Below are 14,135 nucleotides of genomic sequence, written 5' to 3'. Positions count from 1 at the left end.
AAATACCAACACCAAGACAGCGTTCTGGCTGGCCAGAGCGAGCTCGCAGAATACGTTCCGCTTAAATACTGTGTGTGAGCCGGTCTCATGGTACATGGTCTCATTGGTAGGCCTTGACCGGCATCGGTTGTTGAGCCAAAGAAGAAGAAGAAGAAATACTGTGTGTTTGGACACATGGTGTGTAGATTTCCCTTCAATAGATATACGATTATACGGTCCATTTGAATCAATAAAGTTTATCAATTTATGTACTTGTTATCCTTGATTTTGTTCCACTTTTTTCTTGTTGGTTGTCGCAATCCTCTTAGACAGAACGGCTTTGAGAGGATGTGTGTGTGTGTGTTTTTTTCGAGCTCACTTTCTTTTACTGTTTCTGGCGCTTTTCTTTTTGCTTCAATCTTGCCCAGTTTATGGAAGATTTCAAAATTCCACGGCAATAATTTTCGTGACTTCCTCCTTCGCCCGTGATATCCGCTCATTTTACCAGTCGAGTGTGTGTGTGTGTCTCCCCTTCCTTGTCACCGTCCCTTCGTCACAAAACGGAACCAAAGCATGTCTTAGATGACATACAAGATTGGATGTTCATATAGGCATGTAATATGATGACTGTATCTGTCTCTTCGGTGCCGTTCTCGCCTTGCACCACAACTGCGCCATATTCGCGCTCAACCCCCTCATAGAGCGACCCCTTTCTAAGCGGGGTAGCGTATGGTTTTGCGGAATCTATGCTCTTTTGGCTCCCTTTGGCACAAGAAGACCGTCCACGCTGGAGAAGTGTTTTCCTTTTTATTGACATAATACTCCCATAAGTAATCCGCCTTAAACGGCACATACTTGTTCATATTTCTGTGGCGGAACCCATTACCCACGGGCCGGCCGGGACTCAGGGAGCAACGCGAGGGAACTAGATACCACGGGCACGATTGAGATCCGGCCGCACGGAAAGATGTGTCACGGGCAAGGATGGGAAAGATTTGTAACTTACTCCTCCGTCGCGTTCGTCTAGATTCCCTCAATACTGTGGGAAAGTATAAACATTCCTTCGAGCACTCGTGTTTAAAGCGAGCGCGTATTATATTGAAGATTGTTTCTTCGTTTTGGCTCAATCCGTGGATGCCAATTCCAATGAAATCCACCACTCATCCGTTGCGATTAGAAACGATGAAATGAAATAGAATGGAAAATATATTTTCCGCCACGAGGCGACATGGCTCTCTGATCGTATCATGCGATCAATTTGGTTCGCCGATTTGATGCGGGTTTTATTGGTTTTCCTTGGCAGAGCTGCACTTACCATGCAATTAAACGTTCACATAAACATAGCACGACGTTTGTGTTCATTTATTTAAAGCTTAAACTCTTTTTGGAATGTGAAAAAAATCAGAATATTCTCTAAACTCTCATTGAAGGCAAAAATAAACAAAAGGTTACTATACTTTACGGTATCATTCCCCAATTTAATTGTTTTTAAAGGAAAACATTCTCCAAGGACTGCTCCCAACAGAGGTGAAAGTGATGTATCGTGCTAATAATGATTGCTTCAAAATGCGCCACCTCGTACATCTTGCCAACAGCTAGCAGAGGGAGCTCTTCTGTCTGGCAAAAATCAATGTCCAAATGTCCCAACAGTATCGTCACATGTCCCCAGATCGTACGATGCCATTGCAGCGATAAGCTACTGCCCTCCACTGCCAAGCGGACGCCTTGTTCAAGCGCACGAACAAAAGAAGTCAATGAAAATCGATAACCGAAGTATCGAAGACTGTGGATCTGAGCCGTTTCCACCCATGTCCCTCTTGCATCGCATGCACACGGCACTACCTCCTGGCATGCGGGTGGTTGTGCGACGGTGCTTATGTGCTTAAAACGGCACACAGTGAAACACGCAGCAGGATACGAGCTGGCTCTTGGCCACCCTCTAGGAAGGCACTGATAGCTGTCTAATTTATGGATGACAACCATCCGTCCAACGCCGCCTCCAATGCACCGACCTGCTGCTGCTGCTGCTGCTGCTGCTAGTACTGCCGCCACCATTTACCGGCAAATACTATACACTAGGGACGAGATGAGGAAGTCGATTTTTAAGAAGCGTTCCCGTCCTTCCAACATCCCAGTGACGTCACTGATGAAAGGTCACTGGGCATCACCGTGTCATAAAAGCGTAATAAAACTCCTGATTCTACTGCTACTGGTAGACAGAGAGAGAAAAAAAGAACGCCGGAAGGAAGATTGGTCGATTGTCGGACAATTTGTAGCGCTAGGGAAGTGCGGAGACGGTGGGACAGGGGGAGAAACCGGTGTGGCAATGAAACGTGTTCAATGTTCAATGGGCGTGCAGGATAGATGTCAGTCAACGTAAATGAGATATAACCAGATCCGTCCAGATCCTCAATGTACGGAAAGTACGCCAACGCCGTACACTGATTGGAATAAAAAGAAGCAAGGTGAACGAGAGCAGTCCCATTTTAGACTTTAGATGTATGTACATCCTTTTTCATAGCACCAAAGTTGAATCAATGTAGAAACATACAATTTACATTGAGTACATAATTACATGTAAATTATACCGCGCAAAGGTTAGCAAAAACATACACCAAGAAAAAAATCCACTTTTTTATAAAAAAACAAAAACCTCAACTGTTTCAAACGTAGAAATTTTTTACTTAATTTTTCATCATCTTATATTGTGAACTCAGTTCACACACTCGCTTTGCGATTTAATTGCACATGTCGCAATCTACAATTGAGCCATCAACGCGACGAACATCAGACCAACACTGCAGACACTCCACCGCATGGCGTATGTGGTGGCGTATTGAAGTATTGATCGATCGCGAATAAGAGAACCGAGACGATAAATTCATTATTGAAGTGAATCAACTGAATTCATTACGGCTTGCGGTTGGTTGCATCGTAACCATCGTCCTGGTAGAACACTGCACGATGGTTGTTGTACTGCACGATGCAAGTTTAGAAATGTGGTTGCATTTAAAAATTACATGAAATATCTTATGTAGAATTATATTTAATATTTCAGTAAAATTATTTTTTTAATGTAGAACGATGTTAATAAATAAAGGCTATTAGTATTACACATAAGTTAATGAGTTGATAAGTGAATGATTCTAGTACCGTTCCTCTTGAATAAAAAAAAGTTAATGAATGAATGTAGCTACAATGTCAATCAAAGAAAAAGTTAATAAAAAAAATAATGTTAAAATATTAATTACTGTATTAAGAACTGTTTTTGATGGCGTTTGTTGCTAATTAAAAATGTTTAAAATAAGAAATTTTTATTTATTTTTGTTAGAGCATTTTTATCTTAAAGTTAATTCATGGATTCCTCATTAGTAGTACTTCAATAGTTAAGCACTTTATTCTTTTTATTTTAATGCTGCAATGCCTGCCAAACAAAATGTTGATTATGATTGAAAAATAATTAGACAACTTTTTTGGGTATATTTGTTTAAATACTCGGTTCATGATTTGATTTTTTTACACACTGCAGGATACTCCGATTAACAAATGGTTCTTTCTTTGAAGGAACAACGCGTGTTTGTCCATTAGTTTAAAACAGGATCGATTCTATTCAACGTTGCATTTTGAAGCAAATAAGCAAATAACAAAATCATTCTTTACATACATCGCAAACTGTAATTACACTAACAATAATACATACAACTCATTCAAAAATATATAAAAGAAACGTAGAACAGCGAGGTGATTTGTACTACCAATAGTGTTCAAACATATCGTTGAACTAAATTCACTGCTCTTCGTCCAGATGTTTGTAATGTAATTGTAATTATTCACAGTAAACGATAAAAGTGTACCTTTTTGCATGCATTTCAACTGATAAAAAATTCGATCCTTCAAAATATGAAAAAGTCCCAACACAGACAACCTTCATAACTGTTCGCTTTTCAGCCAAACAACGGGCTGAATGTCGTGGAAAATTGTGGGCGGATCCTAAAGCGAGTTCGATTACGAATGGTAGTGTGTGTAGAAATAGCAAGTAGTAGTAGTAGTAGTATTACTCGAGTTGGTGTTATTAGCGACAGTATTGGTAGTAGTGATGGAAATGCTGTGAATCTCGTGTCCATGATAGTGATTTTGTTCTCTTCTGTCGCTTACTGCAATCAACGTTGTTGGTTTCGATTTTTATGAATAATGGGGACACAGGTGCTTGATTCCCGGAAACGTGAGAGCTGGTATTAAAAAAAACATAGATTATACAAACATGTGTAGCCCCAAGCAGACATCCAATGGATGGTTAAGATCGAAACCAGAACTACTGTTAACCGCAGTTGTTGCTCTGCATTCCTTTGTGGTCCTGTTTCCTCGCTATCTATTCCGTATCGGCCGACGGTTCACATTCCAGTGGTATGCTTTCCCCAAATCATAACAGGGAGGATCAAATATACATAAACAGTCGCTAGGGGGCCGCACCCGTACCTGATACTAGGGCGAGGCAAGTCTTGGCGACACAATCAAATGTTATTGTTTGCGGTTGAGATTTCCTGCCATTTTTTTTTTGTTTTCTTCTTCCAAAGGCTGCATGCAAAATAAGCTTCCGCGATAGCATGATATAAGAACGCGCGCAAACATTCAAGCGAATCTACATGATGCGCCGTTCCTGTGGGACGACTCTTGCTCGTCTCTAATGAACACTTGACGACAGTTAGATGATGCTACTTCCAGGAAAGCCGTAGCAATAGTTTCGTAAACCGTACACTTGCTTCTAACCCTTTGTCCATGCATTTTGTCTGGGCTCTGGGATGGTAACAAGATAGCGAACACACACACAAAATGTGACGATAGGAACAGGCCGTCGAATCAACAGGAAGTTGCTTAATGAATGAAGTTTTGCGGAAGAATTCTAATTGGTACTACATTTATTAAATGTCACTTGTATGCATAAACAATCTATTTCATATATGAACGCATTGATAATGTTCCGAATAGGTTCATGAAAGTGAGAGGATTATTATGGAAATGATCACCAACACTGTTTCGGGTTTGAATGAGATTTAAAGAACATTGAGATCCATTAAAATATTGTTTAAATTGGCGACGGTTCTTTTTGATGATCTACCTGACCCATAGCACCAATGTGAACCATAATTAATGTTTATAAACTGTTTAAAATTAATGGTGAGAATTCCCCAGCAATGGCACCCAAAGTAGTAGTAACCGCGCAACGTTGAAAAATATGGGACACTCTTCGCTAAGACGGCCAATTATTCGTAAGATATCTGATGAACTTACACACCTTCTTTAAGGTTGCCGTACCGCCATTTAGTATCCCGTGGCAGAAAATGAGAAAAGCTAGGACCATCGGAAGGGGAGGCTTGCTTTCGAAATGAGGGTAGCGCACTATCTGATTACGATTATTCAAATTGACTGCAAGCACCGGACATAATTCATTTTCTAAGGAGACTTAATTGTAAATTTATAGACTTGTCTTGAATATAATTTTCTTCGCACCTCTCGGGCTGCGGCTTAGTTGGTGACATTGGAAATAAAATCGGATTTGTATGTGATGATCATTGCTTGCTATCATTGCTTGCTGCTACCGGTTGGTTTTGCTTATAGTCATAAGAATGTATTGTTCGTTTTGAGCAATATAGTAAGACATGCTAGGAGAACATCGTATATTGGCTTAAATCAAATCTAGAGGGAATAAAATTTAGAATCATTCTTTATAAAATATGATCTTCAGGATACAACTTTATCGCAAATAATACATCATACTTTCAGAAAAGATCTTATGATGAGAATAAGCTCAGTGTATTCTTAAAAACAAAATTGTGGTAGCAGGTAAAATTACATATTTAAAAAAAAATTAAGAGGCTAACAGAGAACAGTTGAAATTGATACATAGGGTGTCATCAAAAACAAATTTACGTACAAGAAGATTCTACGTGCTGAATACATATGGGGCCTCGATGCCCTAGTAGCCATCAAGCTTCAGTTATGGGTGGAACGGTGAGCGACGCGATTTAACAGGGTTTGAGGTTGATCGATGAGCCAGTCTCGTGGTACAATCGTCAACTCGTACGACTTAACAACATGCCCGTCATGTGTTCAAGCCCCGGAGTCAGTTCCGTGTACCTCCGTAAGTAGGACTGACTATCCTGTTATGGGTAATGAATACGTCACTGAAAGTCAAGCCTACTAGTGGTGCAGGCAGGCAGGCCTTGACCGACAACCGTTGTTGTGCCAAAGACGAAGAGGAGGATGATTGAGGACTCAATGGGAAAAGGAGTTTTCTCTTTCAGTAGGATCCCGAGAATCAGAATACTAGCGATCTCCTCCCACCTCCCCTCCACGTTCATCGTTACCTACCCATCCAAATTGTCAAGCGAAACTTTAGAAAATTCAACTTGATCGTGGCACGTGTGCCTTTCATCAGTTGGCCTAGGCTTTTAGTTTAATCTGAACCAATGCATAATTGCATGTCGAACTACTTCGTATAGATGTGTTCGTTAAAGGTGTGATTTTCTTTGTTTAATTAATAAGCTTCAAGTTGAGTAAAACAACTATTCACAGACCACAAAACCACAAAAATCACTATCACTATAAGCTTCAAATAGAATACCCCCTAACACAAATTGTTACTGCTCAGAAGATAACAATGTGTGCACACGAGGTCATTTTTATTTCACCAATATTAAAATGTGCCCCCTAGTGATGATGATAAAACTCAACCAGCTCATAAATCATGATATTTGTGATCAACATCCTTCACTAAATTAAGAAATTAATAAAAATATGAAATAATTAAAAGACAAATTCCCACAACAAAAGTCAAATCTTCCTACTGTCATTCTTTATGACAAAAGTAATGACCAAAGGGCGCGAACGTAGTGCTGCGTACGTAAATTGTTTTTCTTTTCACACATCGAAAAAGGACCGTGCAGTGGTGGAAATCCTTGTTTTCGGTCGTTGGGTTCGGTTTTCCGATGTATTTCTTGATTTTTCTGGCTAGATGAAGCTAAATATGGAAAACCAGGTACGTAGTACAGTGTGACCAAGCGCACTTTGCGCCTTTCGGTACGAAACGGCACGTGCGATTTTTGGCGACAGAAAGTAAACATTTGCAGGCAGTGAAATAGAATAATGTTCCTGTTTCCTCCCGTACCTACAGAATCGACGATGGACCGTGCAATGGTTGTTGGGGTTAGTGACCCTCGTGCTGGTGGTTGGGCAATGTTCGGCGTTCTACGTTCCCGGCGTAGCCCCGGTAGAGTTTAAAAAGGGCCAAAAAATTGATGTGAAAGCCGTCAAAATGACCAGCACCCACACGCAGCTGCCGTACGAGTATTACTCATTGCAGCTATGCTTGCCAAAGAACGGCACGTTTGTGTACAAGAGTGAAAATCTCGGCGAAGTGCTTCGTGGTGATCGGATCGTCAATACACCGTACGAAGTGCGGATGGCGGAAAACGTCCAATGCAAGCTGCTATGCAATGCCAAGGATCGGCCTATGAACTGGGACCACGAGCAATCGGCCAAGGTGGCTGAACGTATTCGCCATGAATACTTTGTCCATTTGTATGTATTGAATTGCATCTAACCGTGCTGCAAGTCTATTTAAATTACTCTACTTTTTTTCTCCTAGGATCATTGATAATCTTCCAGTGGCCACAAAGTTCGTGAATCCAGATACGATGGAACTGCAGTTTGAACATGGATACCGTCTAGGGCAAACCAATGGGCCAAACGTGTTTATCAACAATCATTTAAGATTCCGATTGTTTTATCATCTTCACAGCGAGTAAGTTGAAACATCTAATTTAAGAATCAATCGTGCCTGATAAACTCACCATTGTTTTCTACAGAAATCAGTATCGCGTGGTTGGCTTCGAGGTGGAAACGCTTTCGATCAGTAAAAATTCACTCTCTTTCGATGGTGATACTTGCATTTTCCCGGACAATCCCAAACCACAAGCGGTAACACCGAACGGTAGGACGGAGCTATACTTCACCTACTCAGTAGTTTGGCAAGAATCTTCCGTAAAGTGGGCTTCCCGATGGGATATATATCTTGGCATGAACGACGTGCAAATTCACTGGTTCAGCATCATCAACTCGCTCGTTGTGGTATTTTTCCTGTCAGGTAATTAACAATGATTGCTTTGATCGAGTAGTTTTGTAGCGGACTAAACTGTTGCTGGTTTTGTTGCGGTTTCAGGAATACTGACGATGATTATGGTACGTACACTACGTAGAGATATTGCCAAATACAACACCGATGATAGCATTAGCATCGAGGATACATTAGAAGAAACCGGATGGAAGCTGGTCCATGGAGACGTGTTTCGCCCGCCCCGATATCCAAGGCTTTTTGCGGCTGTTATTGGCAGCGGAATACAGATATTTTTCATGGCACTCATCACCATCTGTAAGTTACATAGTCGTTCAGATGAGTTTGAACTTCTTCTACTACTGCTAACCTTTCCTTTTCATCCAGTTATTGCAATGCTTGGCATGCTGTCACCCTCTTCGCGAGGGGCGCTAATGACGGCTGGCATCATGCTGTACGTGTTTATGGGTCTAATTGCTGGCTACTTTTCGGCTCGGCTGTACAAAACGATGAAAGGACGCAACTGGGAACGAGCGGCCTTCCTCACGGCCACTTTTTACCCGGGTTTGGTCTTTGGTACCTGTTTCTTTTTGAACTTTTTCATCTGGGATAAAGACTCGAGTGGTGCCGTTCCGTTCGGCACGATGGTTGCGCTGTTGCTGCTGTGGTTCGGCATTTCGTTACCGTTGGTGTATTTGGGCTACTATTTCGGCTACCGCAAACAAGCCTATCAGCACCCGGTGCGTACGAACATGATTCCCCGTCAGATACCCCATCAACATTGGTACATGAACGTTGGTCTGTGTATTTTGATGGCCGGCATACTACCGTTCGGAGCCGTGTTTATCGAGCTGTTCTTCATATTCTCGGCAATCTGGCAGAATCAGTTCTACTATCTGTTTGGGTTCTTGTTTCTGGTGTTTTGCATACTGGTCGTGAGTTGTTCGCAAATATCAATAGTAATGACGTACTTCCAGTTATGCGCCGAGGTAAGTGCAATACACACATGAACACAGCGTGAAGTGATTTTTTGATTACATTTACCATGTCACACAGGATTACCGATGGTGGTGGAGAAGTTTTATCGTTTCCGGAGGATCTGCCGTGTACATACTGTTCTATAGTATATTTTATTTCTTCACAAAACTCGAAATAACGGAATTCATACCAACGCTACTGTATTTGGGATACACAGGTAAGTAGAGCTATCAAAGTGTATTGATACATTCATTCTTGACTGTATGCGGGCGCAACCGTTAACTGTTTTTAATCCGTATTCAACAGGTCTCATGGTTGTAACATTTTACATCCTCACTGGTACGATAGGATTTTTCGCAGCGTACAGCTTTATCAGAAAAATTTATGGAGCTGTAAAAATTGATTAAACCAACATTAAGGTCACAGTTTTCGTTTCAACATTTTAAAATTTTAAATCAGTTGCTACCCATAACTTTCACTTTTAACGTAATGAAATTCAGAAAATACGATGCCACTACTGACTTTTGTAGCCCTCAACGCCGGAAATCTTTTTTTGTGATAGTACATCGAACATACCGGATGCAGTTCAATTTTTAGCGCGTAAGATCAACTCGAACGGAGAAGCACTTAACGTATTGGAAACGAATGGATTAAACGACAAGACTCTTCTCGAGTAAAGGATAAACGTTTCATGTACGTTGAGCAGCTGCAACTGTCATAGACCAAAATCCAAACGAAATGAATGGTGAGTGTAGTGTTTCGATACAAGTAATGTTATACATATTTGCTATGCGTCATCCATGTACGGCCATTGTTGCTGGACAAACTCAGTTCAGTTATAACGCTCTGGGCAGACAGACAGACAGAAAGACAGATGCGCCCAGACAATCGGTTATCAGTTTGCTGAAATAATGATAAACTATCATTTACATCTACATGAAATTACGTCAAGACTCTGCAATTTTAGTTAGTTGTATGATATGCTAAGACTAAATGTAACTAAACGATGAAATAGATAAATAAATCACAGTCTTGAATGAGTAGTACGAGCTTTTACATATCTTAAGCAAAAAAGCAAAAAAACACAAAAAAGAAACATCGAAAAATAAGCAATACGATCACTTCAACTAGTTTTTCTCGGTTTGAAGAATTGTTGATGACGATTCATCCCGATCCTCTTCGAGCTATTGATTACTGCAACGATATCTCTACTTCAACCTCATATTTTGTCGCATGGCTTTTTCTACGATATGTGCCCAAAATAACACCATCTTACATGTCTTCCACTAACCAATCATCCTGAATGCTTGCCTGTACATTGCATCTCCAATGTATTTCCAACGGCCACGAGCCGCACCGATTCAAATGTTTTCCATTTTTGACGTTTGAACTGTCAACGTCGGTGTCTCGAAAGGCGCACATGGTGAAAAAGCGGCAACGTCGGTGCTGTCCTGAATATTTATGTTATGTTGTGTGTACAAACAAGAAAGACTTCCCCGCCGATAGTGCCCGTGAATTTTTCGATGTTCAACTGGAAGTTGAATGTTGCGTCTCGCAAAAGCCTCGATTTCCTTCATCCGACGCTACCCCCAAACACGTGCTTTAGCCAGTGCATGTAGTGCCAATATGAAATACTTGAACGTAGCAGAGAAAAATGATGCAGCGAAAACGATTGCCGGTTTGTTATCGCGAGGATCGTCCCAAAGGGTGAGTTGTCGGATAGTTGACCTTGTGCTGTGAGCATGTTAATGTGTGTTTTTTATTCATTTCCCCAGAGAGAAGGATACTCGCCGTACAACAAAATATACGAATTCAGCTACAATCTGCACGGTCAAAGCATTCAAATGATAATGACATCCGTATCGGGCCATCTGTTGACACACGAGTTTTTACCCAGCTTCCGCGGCTGGCACAGCTGCAGCCCGGAGGATCTGTTCGACGCACCGGTACGAAAAAATTGTCCGGAACAGTATGAAAAAATCAAGAAAACACTCGAACGAGAGGTACGCGGTTGCTCAGCCCTCATCATCTGGACCGATTGCGATCGAGAGGGTGAAAACATCGGCTACGAAATCATTGAGGTGTGTCGTGCGGTGAAACCACAGCTGCGAGTTTTTCGGGCGAAATTTTCCGAAATCACTGCACCATCGATAAAGCGCGCGATTGAAAACCTGGTCCAGCCGGATGCTCGACAAAATGATGCAGTTAATGTGCGCAGTGAGCTTGATCTGCGAATTGGGGCCGCATTTACTCGGTTTCAAACGTTGCGGTTGCAGAAATCATTCCCTCAAGACATATCGAACAATCTGGTCTCTTACGGGAGCTGTCAGATACCGACGCTTGGCTTTGTAGCCCAACGGTACAAGGAAATTGAAAATTTCATACCCCAGACGTTTTGGAAAATCAAGCGTAAGTAATGATTCATACAACGGCAAGTGTCCATAATATTAATTCAAAATCCACACATTTCAGTCACACACACGATCGATGAATTAACGGTCGAATTTCATTGGTCGCGAAATCGGCTCTTCGACAAGCAGTGCTGTGAAGCATATCTGATGCTTTGCCAAACCAATCCGACCGCGAAAGTGGTGAACGTTACGCAGAAGCCGAAAAACAAATGGCGTCCCACGCCGATGGATACGGTAGAGTTGGAGAAATTGGGCTCCAGGAAGCTAAAAATGAATGCCAAGCAAGTGATGACTATTGCGGAAAAACTGTACACCCAAGGTTAGTGATTGCGGTAATCAGGAACGAACTCAATTTTCAAACGAAATGGTCAATTTTTCAGGTATTATCAGTTATCCGCGTACTGAAACGAACATGTTTACCGGCGATATGAAGCTAGCGCCGCTAGTGCAAGCCCAAGTTGCCAGTGATCAGTGGGGCTCATTTGCGGAAAAGGTGCTCCAGTGGGGTGTCAATCCGAGGAACGGGAAAAAGTCCGATCAAGCCCATCCTCCCATACATCCCACCAAACTGCCTACCAATCTTTCCGGCGATGAATGGCGCGTGTACGAGCTAATAGCGCGACACTTCCTTGCTTGCGTCAGCCGCGATGCAACCGGTTCCGAGACGATCGTAAACGTAGTCGTTGCCGAGGAGGAAGAATTTACCGCTTCGGGGCTTTGCATTCACGAGCGAAATTATCTCGAGGTTTACCCGTACGATCGGTGGAATGCGAAGGAAATACACTCCTACCAGGTCGGACATACTTTTGAGCCGACCGAGTTGGGTTTGCACGAAGGTTCGACGACAGCACCGAACATGCTGACCGAGGCGGATCTGATTGCGCTCATGGAGAAGCATGGCATCGGCACGGACGCAACGCATGCTGAGCACATCAACACGATCAAGGAGCGTGGCTACATCGGTGAACGGGATCGTGGATTTCTGGTGCCCGGTACGCTTGGCATGGGGTTGGTAGAAGGGTACGAAATGATGGAACTACGGTTGGCCCATCCCGAGCTCCGAGCGGGTCTCGAAGCCGACCTAAAGCTGGTATGCGAAGGGCGTAAAAATCCCAACGACGTGCTAGCGGAGCAAATTGCCAAGTACAAGGAAGTGTACCGAATCATGTCCCAGAAGGCGAGAGCGCTCGATAGAGCGATGGGACAGCGGTTAAACCAAACGCCGCAAGAACCACCGCCAGATGCGGGCGCATCGGCTGCAACCGCCACCGGCACCGCACCTATGCGAGAGGTCTGCAAATGTCCAAAATGTGGCCACAAGATGTGCCTTCGAACGAAGCGCGATTCCTCCGGGTACTATCTTGGATGTGTCGCCTTTCCTGAGTGCAGGAACAACATCTGGTTCGACGATTCGATGCGTGAAATCAACGTGCTCGACGACACTTGTACCCGATGTGGCAGCAAAAAGATGACCGTGAAGTTTCGCAGTGTACGCTTTTATGCCCTGCTGCAAAGTACGGACATGAACGAGTATCAGTTTTGTATCGTGTGCGATGATAAGTTTCGAAACTTATTTAACATTAACGAGTCCAGCGTTCGCGTCGCGGCCGGTGCACGCTTATCATCTAATACGACTACTGTACCTGTAGTCCAACCTGCTCGCAGCTCGACCAGTACCTGGGGTACCGGGAATCAAAGCGAACGACGTCCAGCTAACACTGCACACAACACAACCAGCAGTGGAATTGGGCGGTCGAACAGTTCGGCAGGCACATCATCGTCTTGGGGAACGGGACAATCCACGAGCAACAATTGGGGAGGAAGTCAATCGTCTAACCGTGGCGGTGGATCATCCACCACTTCCTGGGGAAAACCAACGAACAATCGAGCTGATGGTCCAGCTAAAAAGGGTGGTGGATTTGGCGATGCGGGAGGCGCGAAGCAAAATTCTTGGCACAATCCTTCAAATAGCTCACGCGTTGGCATAGGCGAAGAGGACGGAGAAGTTATGTGCCGTTGTGGTACGCCGGCATCACGTTTCACGGTGAAGAAGGACGGACCGAACAAGGGAAGGCCTTTCTTTAGCTGTCCCAATCAGGCAAGCTCCTGTGGGTTCTTTAAATGGGGCGATGAAAACATGCCTCCAGCTTCGTCGAATAATGGCGGGACGGGCGGTGGATCGGTCAGTTGGGGCTCTGGTGGCGTCAGTAACAGCGGATCGAGCTGGGGACGCAGCAGCAATGACACCACCAACAAAACATCCAGAACGACTCGAAAGTGTGGCCTTTGTCGGCAGGAAGGACACACGAAAAACAAGTGTCCACAGCGTGGTGATTCAACTGAGTTTTGAGCCAATAAAGCAGAAATGTGTATCATTTTATTCAGCGTTTTCTCAACAGATGCTCTAGTTGCATGGCTGAGATCATAGCTACTGGGCCGTACTTATTCCGTTAGAATGGGCCCTATCTCTCTAGATCCCTTCGTGCTTCATAGGGTGTCCCTCAAGGCAGCAATCTGGGACCCTGTCTATTTGTCCTTTACATAAATTATGTTTCCACGATCCTTCCTGGGGATAAACACCTGCTCTACGCGGACGACACCAAAATCTTTCGGTAAATCCAGGAACCAGACGACCATCGGATACTCCAGGCTTCACT

General features: G+C 43.3%; 2 protein-coding genes across 2 annotated transcripts; both read left to right on the top strand.

Annotated features, from left to right (window-relative positions):
* Positions 1-6,855: 6,855 nt before the first annotated feature.
* On the top strand, positions 6,856-10,110 carry LOC121596540 (transmembrane 9 superfamily member 4). The gene is made up of 8 exons (XM_041921578.1): positions 6,856-7,015; positions 7,151-7,557; positions 7,625-7,780; positions 7,845-8,122; positions 8,198-8,407; positions 8,477-9,078; positions 9,146-9,284; positions 9,374-10,110. The coding sequence occupies exons 1-8, from the start codon at positions 6,992-6,994 to the stop codon at positions 9,472-9,474; spliced, it is 1,917 nt and encodes a 638-aa protein (XP_041777512.1). The 5' UTR covers positions 6,856-6,991; the 3' UTR covers positions 9,475-10,110.
* A 68-nt stretch (positions 10,111-10,178) lies between these two features.
* On the top strand, positions 10,179-13,858 carry LOC121596539 (DNA topoisomerase 3-alpha). The gene is made up of 4 exons (XM_041921577.1): positions 10,179-10,774; positions 10,843-11,476; positions 11,540-11,797; positions 11,859-13,858. Exons 1-4 carry the CDS (start codon positions 10,610-10,612, stop codon positions 13,826-13,828), a joined length of 3,027 nt encoding a protein of 1,008 aa, XP_041777511.1. The 5' UTR covers positions 10,179-10,609; the 3' UTR covers positions 13,829-13,858.
* Positions 13,859-14,135: the final 277 nt, after the last annotated feature.

This window comes from Anopheles merus, chromosome 3R, assembly GCF_017562075.2.
Source record: "Anopheles merus strain MAF chromosome 3R, AmerM5.1, whole genome shotgun sequence".
NCBI lineage: Eukaryota > Metazoa > Arthropoda > Insecta > Diptera > Culicidae > Anopheles > Anopheles merus.
Note: the sequence above shows the minus strand (reverse complement) of the source record. Positions and strands in the feature narration are given on the sequence as shown.